The sequence below is a fragment of the Taeniopygia guttata genome, chromosome Z, assembly GCF_048771995.1.
Source record: "Taeniopygia guttata chromosome Z, bTaeGut7.mat, whole genome shotgun sequence".
Classification (NCBI taxonomy): Eukaryota; Metazoa; Chordata; class Aves; order Passeriformes; family Estrildidae; genus Taeniopygia; species Taeniopygia guttata.
Window position 1 is genome coordinate 4,491,228 of NC_133063.1, and position 12,880 is coordinate 4,504,107.

Sequence of the window (12,880 nt, forward strand, 5' to 3'; positions counted from 1 at the left end):
GGAGTGAATCTTTGGAGGAGCTGTGTAATGATTGTTGGAATGTGGATGTGTAGATCCCTCCTTCCAGGTCCCTGAATTTGTGGCAGTGGGTAGGAATTAAAGGCTGTTTGTGTTGAAGGACTGATGAGTTGTGGCTGGTGCTGCTCTTTTATACATTTTTCCATCCCCTAGTGGGTAGGGTACAGTGGCCACTGGCAAACTGAGCAAAAGCTCTGCAGAGCACCTGGAAAGGGCTGTGTCTGTGTGTGTGTGGGCTGCAGAGGGGCCATGCACACCCACCTGGGGGTTAGCAGTGCTTAGAAATGGAGGTTCTCCTTTGGAAGCCTGCGTGAGCACCATTTCCCGGGAGCTGCCTAATTTAAATCATCTTTGCTCTGTTTTGTCCTATCCATTATTTTCAGCTGTCAACATTTAGTGCCACAAAGACCCTGTAATAGGCTTCTTTCTGCTTCCCTCTAATAATCCCAGAAGCAGTCACTGGGCCCTTTGTCTGGGGCTCTGTGAAGGCTCTCAGTGTTCAATTTGCTGGAGAGGAACCACTTTGTGGAACAGTAGGACAATCAGTGAGGCAGTGGCTCAAGTGCTGCCATCCTCCCTTTGAAGAGGCAGGAGAGGAGCGAGATGGAATTGTGTTTTGCCCATCATGGTTAATGACTTCTAAGAAAAGCTCAACAAAAGTGATCCCGGCTCACAAAAATAGATGCATTTAATTTGCCTCAGAATTTGTTGGGGTTTGGAGTGATCCTTGGAGCTGAGTGAGAATAGTGAGATCTGGTGTTCAGGTCTGGGTTAGGACTCGGCGTCTGTGTCCAACAGGAGGGACCAAGCTGTGTGTGTCAAGGCCAGGATGAAGTCCAGCAGAGGTGGGTGTTGCCAGATTTTCTTGGCTTTTTTAGGTGTTAATAGGATCCAGTGAAAGGTCTTTACACTGATACGAGGTCCACTAAAGAGGAGGTGAAAGGTGAGACAGCAGGGTCCTGTCAATACTGTGGATTCCTCTTTGGCAGTCCTGAACTACAACAGATATTTCTTACATGTCCTCAGGGATGCCTCCTTTGGGCTGGGGGTGAACCAGGAGCTTCTTGAGGGCTCTTTCAGTGCTTGGATGCTGCAGACTTTATGTTTGCCATGGGGCTGTGTAAGGCATCCCATGCTTAACTCAGCACTGATTGAGGAACCTTTACTCTGGTTTCTTTTTCCTCATCTTTTACTGAAGTGGAGGAACAGCAAATGCTGTTTCATGCTCCATTGCATGAAATATCTCAGCATCCAGCATTCCATGTGATTCCATATGGATTTTGTGCTGTTTTCCTTATCTTACTTGTGCTGCTGACCTCAGCTGTGCCCATCTCCTGCCCCTTCTGCCATCAGTTCTTGCTCCAGGTCTGCCTTCCTAGTCTGCTTCAAAAATTCCCCTTGTCAAGGGATCAGCTCAAGGCAGCTAAAAAAACCCCAGATTACAGCTAAAAGTACCCTAACAGTGCTGGAATGGGCATTAGAAGGCTGTTTGTCTTCATTGGTCAAGAATAGCTCTGTGACAACCTTCTTCTAGAGATTAGAGGGAGAGTAAAGGTGTGAAGATGGAGCTTGGTGTGATTTTGAGGAGCTCCTCCATGCACCAGCTGTCATACTTTTCTTGTTCAGCCCTCTTGGTCCTGGATGTGAAAGATACCAAGATGGAGGAAGTCAGGGATGACTCAGAAAACAGGCGAAGAAGACTAATAATTCAGCTTTTCTATGAGTGCATAAACATGCTATTATGGTGGGAAGATAAATAATGAGGAGAAAAAGAACTTTACAAGTAAGTGTTGCAAGGAGAAGTAACTTGGATTTTTAAATTCGAGCTGTGCATGCAGAAGCACAGGATGGTTGCTTCTGAGCCTATTTATCCTGGAACTTAATTCTTACAGTTCTTACAGGGACCATTGTAAAGGGCTTTTTTTTTTTGCATTGGTTTTATGCTGACTGGTGCTACATTTAATCTGCCACCACTCTGCTCAGACCCTTTGCCTGCTGCTTGGTTTCTTGAGTCCTGCTGGAGTGTCTGATGGGTTTTTGTGGCCTCAAAGCCTTATTCCACTCTGTGCTAAGACAGCAGCTTTAGGAATGAAAAACTAGTTTGAAAATGCTATTAAAGAAAAGCTGTTGGTGTAACATGATTTTTGCTCAGTCCCATATGGCTTGGGGGTACTAGGCTCGTTTAAAAAAACCCACTTAAAGTGTGCTCTGCCTCACAAATGTCCCACAAATATCCCCTTGATGTTAGCATGGCCCACGGCTACACCTGGGTGCTTTCCATGAAGTCCCAGGTCTGCTGTGAGGTGGAAAGCTAAAAATCTAAGGAAAACTGTCATGACAAAATCCAGGCTTGTTTTAGCCCATTTGGTTGTGGAAAGAAAAGTTGCAAACTGGACCTCTGAGCAATCCCAAAGGAAAAGAAAAACAATGTGTTAGAAGGAGGAAAAAAAAAACAACAAAAGAAAGAGCTGGAAGTGTTGAAGGCAGTCTCATGGGTTTGGGATGGCGTGAGCACTCAGCTCTGGCAGAAAAGCTGAAGCTGTGGTCGAGGAGAAAACTTATCCTTGGGCTCTTCTTTGGAGTCAAGGAAGGTGGATTGTTTTCTGGTGATGAAATTTCCTATTGAAAAATTGAATGCTTCCTTCTCTCCCTTGTGAATGGGATGCCCGGGAAGTGAAACACGCTGGTTCCAATTACCAGCACAGCCAGCCCAGGTGCTGCAGTCAGTCAGGAATTTGTACCTTTTCATATGTTCTAGAAAAGATAAAAACTTTTATTGGTTTTTTTTATTATTTTTCCTTTTTCAGTCTATGTAATGAATTGAAAGCAAGAGCCCAGCCAGACTGCTTTTGATTTGTTTCCATATTAATGTTTTATGTCTGAATATGTGCCTGGTCACTCAAATTAGTCAAACTTGCTGCTGAGCCCAAAAAATGGTCCCAAGCAATGCAGGCTCATTGATAGGGCTGGAGCATTTCTCCTGTGCAGACAGTCTGGGAGAGCTGGGATTGTTCAACCTGAAGAAGAGAAGGCTCTGGACAGACCTTATTGTGGCCTTTCAGTACTTAAAGGGGGCTTACAACTTAAAAAAAAAAAAAAAAAAAAAAAAAAAAGATTGTTGTTGTGATAGAACAAAGGATGATGGTTCTGAACTGAAGAAGGGGAGATTCAGACCAGATGTAAGGAAGAAATTTTTCGCTGTGGGGATGGTTGAAGCACTGGCACAGGTTTCCCAGAGGAGTGGTGGGTGCCCCATCCCTGTAAGTGTCCAAGATTAGACTGGATGAGGCTTGGAGCAACCTGGGACAGTGGAAGATGTCTGGAATCCCTTTTCCCCAGACCCTTCCTTGCCTGCATGGGCAGGGTGGATGTCCTGATTTACAGGCAGTGCTGGCTGGAACTGGAGTGAGCTGTGACTGCAGATGGGCCCCTGGGCTCCAGCTTTGCATGATGCTTTCTGCAGATACCTGGCAGAGCACAAAGACCTTGTTAAGGCAGCCAGTTTGACTCCAAGTGCACACCCCTTCCAGAGCACAATTGGCTAAGTGGTGCTCCTGGACCAGGCTATTGCACCCCCACGTTCCAGTTGATATTTAAAATAAGAGCATACATCTCTGGTATTGTTTCCTTCAAGGCTTGCCTACAGCTCTTCAGGCAGGATCCCCACTTTCCTGCAGGGTTACACAAAGCCTCAACAGAGGCAAAACTTGCCCTGCAGTCTGAGGCAAGGGGCAGCTGGCAGATGGTGGAATCACAGAATCCTTTACAATGGAAAATGCCTCTAAGATCATTGAGTCCAACCATTCTCCCAGCTCTGCCAAGGCCACCACTGACCCAATGTCTTGAAACAGCTTTTAAATCCCTCCAGGGATAGGGGTTCCAACACTGGCATGAGCAGCCTGTGTCGGAGTTGGGCAACACTTTTAATTAAGAAATTTTCCCCAGTATCTCATCTAAACCTGCCCTAGTGCAATTTGAGGCCTTTCCCTCATCCTGACCCCTGTTTTCTGGGAGCTGGGCCCAACCTGACCATGGCTGCACCCTCCTGTCAGGGAGCTGTGGGGAGAAAGAAGGTCTGTCCTCTCAGACTTATTTTCTCCAGGAGTAATTAGCTGGAGGAGAGTGAAAAAACACACAAAGCAGCTTACAGTGTATGGAAATGCTGCATATACATGCGTGTGATTGCAGAAGATTCCCGTTGTACGGTTGTGTTACTGGGAGTACACGGTCATTAGGAGTGAGCTGGAGTGGGAACACCTGGAGGGCCAGAGTTAAGGGTGATTATTCAGCCCAGCCCTGACTTTTCTTCACTTTGGAGAGCTGCACAACATAATTTCATTGCGGATTTATACACAGCTAATTGGCATATAGTTTGATATGCAAATAAAACCATATAAATATCAAGAGACAGACTAAAAGCTGTGCTTTCCACTGTCATGCTACAATCCTGCTTTTCTGGTCAGTCTAATCTATTCGATTGCTCCTTTCATCATCTTGTGTTTTGAAGGCATGATATCTCTTTCAAAGAACATCTGTCAGACGTATATTAATTAGTTAATTTTTCTGCATGGAATGTAAATACGAGGGTGGAGAACCCAAAGCCCTGAGGATCCAATGAGGTGTGTGGCCAAGTAATTATTTTGGGGTAATGCAGAGATGTGGCCTGTGCTTAGTCTATAAAGGCAAGAAACAGGTTCCCTACCAGATATAGTCAGTTTATGCTAAAAGATTGAAGTGAAGTTTTCTTGATGTGGGCACTAGAGCCTGTGTCATAGACACACCATAGAGTTGGCATTTCCAAACTGAGCTTTCTAAGCCAAAGATGCTACTGGCAGTGGTGCTGAAGTATGTTTAAATTCAGTTTTTAATTAGGAGTATTAAGTTTAAGTAGTTCAAGAATGGAAGAAAGCATAGAGAGAGCAAATATTTTTATGCTGAAGGAATATTTAAGGTGTAAATTTGTTAGCTGGTAGCACCAAGTTTCACTCCTGACTTGTGGCTGCCTGGATGCTTCTCATGTGGTTCACACTGAGAACCAGATTTATTGGGATTTTTGTATTTTGATCTTGGGTGAATGTCCTTTGCTGTGAGTCTTCAATCAGATGTATTTTGTGTGATAACAAGAAATAGGTTTTTGTGTGAGGGGACTGTGACGTGGTGTACATGCAGAGCAGTAGGGCTGGAGAAGAGTTTGGTGTGCAGTTTTAGGGCCAAATCCCGTGCTGGCAGTAGTGCAGAGGGGTGAATTGAAGCAGGGCCATGCACCACAGGTAGGTGCAGTACAGGAATTCCCAGAGGGTTCCCCAATCCCAGAGCACACCACTGGCACTGGAGCATGCCTTGCCATTGGGGACATTCAGAAATCCTGCCAAGGCAGGGTCCTCTCTGTCATATCCCTCCCTGGCCCCTCTGGCTCTCTGGGCTGAGGTGTCCCCAGGCTCATTGGTGGTCACTGAGCTGGGTTCCCATTTCTGACCTTGTGTTGGACAGCTGCCCCTCCATTCTTGACAACAAGGCTCTTCCCTTTGGCAAGAAGCAAAATGCAGTGTCCTTTCAGCAGAGTGCATTTTGGATTTCTGCAGGTTCCACCAAAGCAGTGTTCAACTTCCACCATCTGTTTTTAGCACTTCTGCCTCAACTTGTGTGTTGGTTATTTTTTTTTTTTTTATTTGCTTCCTGGCTTCCAGTCCTCTTGGTAATTTATTCGGTGTGGACTATTAATATATCCCAACAAGAGAAACCCTACTTATGTTTTCCTTTTGGAGTAAGGATTAGGGAATATCCCTTAGCCCTTCTTTTTGTTCGTCCCACATTTTTTGTTTTTTCGTAGTTTCCATCCTTCTCCTTCAGAGCTGAACTCCACTGATTCATGAGTTTTTTGCAGGGGCAGAGGAGCCTGAAGGATGCAAGCTAGTCTGGTTTCTAGGTGCTGTGTTTTTATTCCCAGGTCCCTTGGGGTGGGAGGAGGCCTGGAAGCTGACTGGGTTTTTTTGTTTTGGTTTTGGTTTTGTTTTGTTTTTTGGTTGGTGGATGTTTCATGGCCTGCATGCAGCACTGGGGTCCCCAGCACTAGAAAGACAAGGAGATGATGGAATGAGTCCAGAGGAGGCCACGGAGCTGCTGCCAGGGCTGGAGCCCCTCTGCTCTGGAGCCAGCCTGGCAGAGCTGGGGCTGTTCCCCTGCACAAGAGAAGCTCCAGGGAGAGCTCAGAGCCCCTGCCAGGGCCTCAAGGGGCTCCAGGAGAGCTGCAGAGGGACTGGGGACAAGGCAGGCAGGGACAGCACACAGGGAATGGCTCCCACTGCCAGAGGGCAGGGACAGATGGGATATTGGGAATTAGGAATTGCTGGCTGGGAGGGTGGGCAGGCCCTGGCACAGGGTGCCCAGAGCAGCTGTGGCTGTCCCTGGATCCCTGGAAGTGTCCCAGGCCAGGCTGGATGGGGCTTGGAGCATCCTGGGACAGTGGAAGGTGTCCCTGCCTGTGCCCTTCCAACCCACACCATTCTGTGATTCTGTGAGCTATGTAATTATGCAGCAGAATGCAGACCGACTTTTCTTTTTTTTTTTTTTTTTTTTTTTTTTTTTTTTTAAACAAGCATTGTTTTGCCATACCTGTCCAGCCAGATAATCACAAAAATGCCTCAAGGAGAAAGAGAGATGGCATTCACCATCAGCTGGGAATCTGTAAATTGCCACGTATCACGAGATTGTCAGTGAAGCCACGACACTGGCAAAGCTAGGCAGAGGATTTTTTTGCTGGGGCTCGTGGTTTCTTTGCCTTGCTGGATAAAATAAAACCTGCCAAAGCAGCGGCAGTGAGCTCCCATCTATCTGTTCTCACACTCCCAGCCGCTTCTGCCTGAATTATTCATGCTCCGTAAGTGATCTGCAAACAGCTCCTGTGATCTCCCTGTGATCTGTGGGTATGCCAGACTCACCCCTGCTTAGGTCAGGGCATTTTCTTGTTTCCTTCCCCGCGGCAGGGAGTCTGTGGGAATCTCCAGATTCCTCACCGCCTCTTTCTGATTAACCCAGACGTGTATTTATTATTTACGTGGCAGGATTTGTTCAGCTGTCCCAGGCACACGGTATTATCAGTGGATAAGCAGGAAGACTCACTGCAAACATCTGTAGTTGTTGCTTGACAAATCCTGTTTGTATAAATAATATTAAGGAGCTGCAGAGGCTGTTGTAGAGTAAATACCCTCGTGACTGAAGGCAGCACTGCCAGCTTTTCACCTGCATGTGCATCTCAATAGAGATTTACTGGGCTGTTCTACATATACATATATATATATATACATATAAAATACTTCAGTACATTTTTTAGTTTAAAGGTCCCTTCCAAACCAAATTACTCTGCGATTCAAATGTATTTGTATATATGTTTCATGTATTTGATTTTTTTTTTTCACAAGCTCTTCCCCTGTATTTATTTCAGCTTTTAGTTTTTTGGTTTTTTTTTTTTTCCTACTGATTTGGACATGGAAATAGGTTGGCAAAACCAGTGAGAAGGGCAGGTTATTGGCAGGTATTTTGTGTGCTCTGCTGTCCATATCATGCATGAAACGGGCTGTAGGCCCACCTCTTCCACCACACCTACCCCAGATCCATCTTGGATCCGCCTCTCCTGTATCGTCTACTTCAACCACTCTATTTTGGGATGAGGACTGGGTTGCTTCAGGAACCCGTTGCCAGTGGAGCTGCAGCTAATGCTCTGAGCAAGGGATGTGGGACCCCCTGTCCCCTTCTCCAGCTGAGGCAGTAATTTGGGATGAAAAAAACTCCATTTAGGCTACCTGCTTTTTAATGCTAACCCATAGGAGGACGTGTTCCTCGTTTAGGATATCCCTCACCTACGACATAACCAGGATACAGTGAGTTTGTTAAAATGTCCTGTCTCTCTGCATTCTGGAAAGAGGATTTTCTATTAAACCTTAGGGAAATTACTGGCCTTGTTAACTAGTGTGGAAGTAATGAACCACAGCAGGGTGACTCGGGAGATTTGGGCCCTCGCTTCATAAGACTGCATTGTTTCTTCAAATGAGAGAAATAATTTAAGCAAACAAACGAACAAAGAATTTCTGGAAATTAAAGTACGGTACAAATGGGATGATTTGCTCATCCTCTGTTTAATAGGAGCAGTGCAGTGAACAATTGTGTGGTCGACCTCAGAAATCTATCCATGGTAACTAGTCACAGGAGAGAAAAATAGACAGCCTGCCACCAACTTGGTATTAAAGTTCTATTTTCCCTTTTTTCCACGGTTGCGGGCCAGTCAGGGACTTTCCATGAGCAATCAGCACAGCAGAAATCCCCTTCTGCTCCCTAGCAGCCATCTCTGCTCAACAATCAAAGGTGCTTTTTGTCCTGGTTTTGGCTTAAGTGGAGTTTGGTCTCCATTTTCAGTGGGATCAGGTTGGGGGAGACCCTTCCTGCCAAATGCATCCTGCTGAAACAGGCTGTCATAGAATCACAGACTGGTTTGGGCTGAAAGGCACCTCTCAACTATCCAATCCCACCTCCTGCCATGGGCAGGGGCACCTTCTACCTGTCTGGGTTGTTCTAACCTGGCCTTGCCCTTCTACCCCATATCTGAGACGTGTTTGTCATGTGTCTGTCTGGGGCCTTGCCTTTGGTTTTGTCACCTGTACCAAGTGCTGGGTGTTAAGTTCCTGGTGGGGTTCGAGGTGTGTGCAAGCCCTGCATGACCCCAGAGGCTTTGGGCAGGTGCTGCAAGAGCCCAGAGGAAGGACAGAAAGACACTGCCAGGCTGGAGTTCAAAAATAAATACAGCAGAAATACTGGGCCTTCAGGCTCGATGATCTGTTCCTCAAAAGACAATTTTGGAAGGGATCGCTGTGCTTTTGTTCTTCCATTAGGCAGCTGAGGAGAGAGAATTGTTTCCCTCCCCTCATCCGTTCCCCTTGTAGGGGAAGAAGGAGCACTTGGCCACCCTGAGCTGAGCATCCCAGGGGACTTCCCAGAACAAAGGGCTGCGTGGAGGAGGATTCCGTCATCCTGTCCCCGTCATGCCCTTGGCACGGCCGTACCCACCCGCGTGGGGAGCACTGGGAGGGAAATGTTCCTCATCTTCTTCCCTGGAAACCCAGCTAAGTTCTCTTACCTCCAGGTTTACTGCTGCCTGTAGCCTTGGTGAGGCAACCCCGGGTTTGTCTTCTGCCAGGAAGGTGTGTGAGCCCTGGGATGGTGTGGCAATGTGACATACCCAGGTGTGGTGGCGTGGGTAACACAGTGCTCCTGAGGAATGTTGTGTGGATGTGGATGTGGATTGAAACTCTGTGGACACATCCTAGTGTCATTTCTCTCCTGTGTGCTGCAGGCATCCATCTTGATCTGCAGAGAAGGCTTGTGGGTTGGAGAGCATCTCCTCAGCCATGCTCTGTGTGACCATTGAGTTAATTCCCCATTAATTCCCCATACAGGAAAGTGTGGCTGGCCTGCTTTTGGGTTTATTTTTTTTTTTTAATTATAGGTTGCATAGGTTTATTTACAAATAACTGGACTAACACAGTATCTTGTTTTTCCTCAGGCTCCAAGACTGACCCTGCTGAGAGCCCCTGAGATACTCAACTCTATGAGCAGAGACCACTTAACTGCACTCAGCACCTTTCAGGATCAGGCTCTAGGTAATTATTCTAATTCTTTGCCTGGATGATGGGGGAAATTTGCTGTTCTGGACTATACAGACCATCTGAAATTACATTTCTAGTTGTTCATCCCATGAACCTATGGATTTTTTTTTCCTGCTGAAGGTTGTCACTCTAGATCAGTGGCTGGGCACTACAATAAAACCACTGATCCCTCAAACATAAAGCAAAATACCAGCCTTGCTTCCAGAGGGTGACTCACAAAATGGTTTGTGTTGAAAGAACTCTTAACGACCATCTAATCCAAGCCCCTTATAATGGGACATATCCAACTAGACCAGGTTCCTCACAGTCCCATTCAACTTAACTTGAATATTTTCAGGGTGAGGCATCCTGGAATTGCTGGATCACCATTCTGGTAATGGTCACCGGCTCTTATGTTTGGGAAGTTCTCCTGAAGTTAACTTGCAGAGAGCTGTGAAAACAAGCAGTCAATATAAAAAAAAAAAAGATATTCACTACCATCAAAAGCAGTCAAAGGCTTAAAATATTAATATTTGTTGGCATGGATGCCTGTTCAAATCAGTCTTTTATGAATTGTTCAAAACCTACAGCTGCAGGAGCCTTCTTTTTAAAATAAACTCAGCATCTTATTTGTCTGGGTTTACATCTCTCCTCCAGACCTGACCTCACTATTGTGCCTTTGAGGAACTTTAAATCCTTGCTCCAAGGTGGATAGATGGAAATCAAAGGGCCTGGGGCTTGGCATTGTCCTGCTCTGCATCTTCATGGAGATGAAGATGGTGCTTTGCCTGGGGAGTGTGGGCAGGATTAGACCCAAGATATGTGCTTGTATCCCAGCAAGGCCAGCTCAAACACAGAGCACGAGCTGGAGAGGTGAGGATCTCAGAGTTGGGTTTTACAGGGGGTAAGAAGGAAGCAGGATGCTGTGGATTTTACTCTGGAGCTCTAAGGATGAAGGATTTCCTGTTGGATTGACTTCCTGAGTGAGATGACATTCCATACAAAATTCTCCATGCTGATAGAAGTATCAAATCAATAGAGGGTTATAATTTTTAACCTGATTTGCTGATTTTTTTGCCAGGTCAATAAAAACCAGTTCCACACTGATTTCAGCAGAGGCTAAAGCTCAGCTCTCAGATCAGAGTGGCAGGAGGGCAGAGGGTCTTGCTGCCCACTCTCCCAGGGCATCCTGTGTCCATGCAGGAACAGAGGGCTTTTCTCCATCCCTTGCAGCTCTGTGTGGTGACATTTTCAGGACTCAGGCAGGAGGACTTTGACTGGGTTGTTTCCTGTTTTGACAATCTCCATTTCAAGTGCTCTGTAACACAGCCTTGTGCAGGGAATTCAAGCACCACATCCCATGTCCTCCTCTTTTTAATATTGCATGGGAGAGCTAAGCTCATGTTTCCAGTGGGGAGGAAGAATACACAGGTCATGAAACAGGCTCAGAAAGTGAAAGAGAAGAAAATGAAGAATGAGAAAGAAGGAATACATTCACCATCAGGGCTGCAGTGGGATGTTTTTCCATATCCACTCAGAATCTGTGGGAATGGGGTGCTACCTCAGTGCCAAAAGTCATATGCTTTGTGTTTAAGCTGCTGCTGTCAAAGCTTGGAGAATAACTAAAACAAAAAGGTCGCAGGTCAAGTGGATGTTTTCCAATTGACCGCAGCTCAGTATAAATCCTGGGGAAGGAAATAACCAAACATCCACCAGCCCTGTGTCTGTGTCCCCTGTTCAGGTGCTGGCTGCTGGTGGCAGGTCCTCCTGGGACATGCCACAGGCAGGCAGCTGCCTCAGCATCCTGAAGCAGTCGTCAGGCAGCATCTCCTCCCCAGTAAGTTTTTGTGCAAGAATTGGTTTCAGATTTGATCTAGGTCAACAATTAGGAGGGTCGAGGTGAGCAAGGTGAGAAGGTGAGAAAACACCAGCCTGTGGGCTGGATGCTCATCCTAAGCCCCTGCAACACATCTTCAGCTGAGGATTGGTGTTTGCTGCTTTAAATGCAGCAGTTTTGGGTAGGCAAGGCTCCAGAGGAACATCAAGGCAAATGTGTCTCTGCCACCATTTCGCCCCTTGCAAAGTCCCCCCATCCAGAGATTTTGGTGTGGCCAATTGTTCTTCCCTGAGTTGTAGCCTGAAAATAGGGATAGATAAAGGCAAAGTGTTCTGGGCGCCATGCCAAGCCAAGGCACGGAGTTGTTAAGAGATCTATATCTCAATAGCAGATTTTTTTGGTCTTTATCAGCTTTTAAGAGAAAATACAGTGTGTGCAGGAGCAGATTGGGATCATCCTAAGGAATGGAGCTCTCCTTTTAAAATGGTATTGCTTTTATTACTATTATTTTGATAATAATAACAATAACAATAATAATAATAATAACAATAATAATAATAATAACAATAATAATAGTAATAATAATAATAATTCCGCAGTGAAGCCATATATGAGAATGCTATTTGTGTAGGAACTAGAAATGAACCTGAAATGAGCAGCGTATTTTTTAAAGGCACTTTACAAGTCGTTTGCCATTGGAAAAGGTACAACTATCCATCAAAGCAGGGCTTGGGGATAAAATAATTAGAAATCACACAACCATAGCAAAGGAAGATTAGTGCTAAAATTAGAAGCCATAAAGTTGTTTTTAGATTAGGCTGGAATCTGGGCAGGCTGCTTTATTGTAGCCTGTTACTTTAAAAAATGTAAGGTGGGAGGTATGAATTGTCTGGATTTGGTCGTGTCCCAGTGGAAATGCTGTTGTGAATGTTAGGTGGGATGAGGTGAATTTCAGGGAAATGAGGTGAATTTAATGGAAATTCTTAAGGGTTGGAAGTACAGTCCCATGTGAAAGGTGACCAGCTGCTAAAGGAGCTGGGTTCAGTGCTGAGCTCTTCTCCACATGGGTTTCCCCATAAGTTTGGTTTGCTCCTAGTTTTGTTTCAGGGTTGTAGTGGCCAAATACCCACATTGCATCCAGAAAAGGTGGTGGGATGGCTGGAATTGGGAATTTAGATTGGAATTTCCACCCACAGGTGGGGTGGGTATGAGTTGGAGCTGCTGTGTTCCCCAGACCTTGAGCTGTGCCCTTGGGTCCAGACAATGGCATCAGGTGGGCACAGCCCGTGGAGCTTCATCACTTTGTTTTTCTGTGGGACCTCCTCAAGCATAATACAAATGAATCCTCTATCAGAGACAAACACAAAGTTGATCAGAGGACAGACCAGGA

The 12,880-nt window shown here is 45.8% G+C and overlaps 1 protein-coding gene across 3 annotated transcripts in view; it reads left to right on the top strand.

Annotated features, from left to right (window-relative positions):
• Positions 1-12,880, top strand: part of ZBTB7C (zinc finger and BTB domain containing 7C) — a 153,757-nt gene that overhangs the window by 49,245 nt on the left and 91,632 nt on the right. For all 3 annotated transcript variants that reach the window (XM_072922035.1, XM_030258107.4, XM_072922037.1), the window contains one exon: positions 9,572-9,668. In XM_072922035.1, coding sequence (XP_072778136.1) covers positions 9,572-9,668 — 97 coding nt within the window. The remainder of the gene's footprint in view (positions 1-9,571; positions 9,669-12,880) is intronic.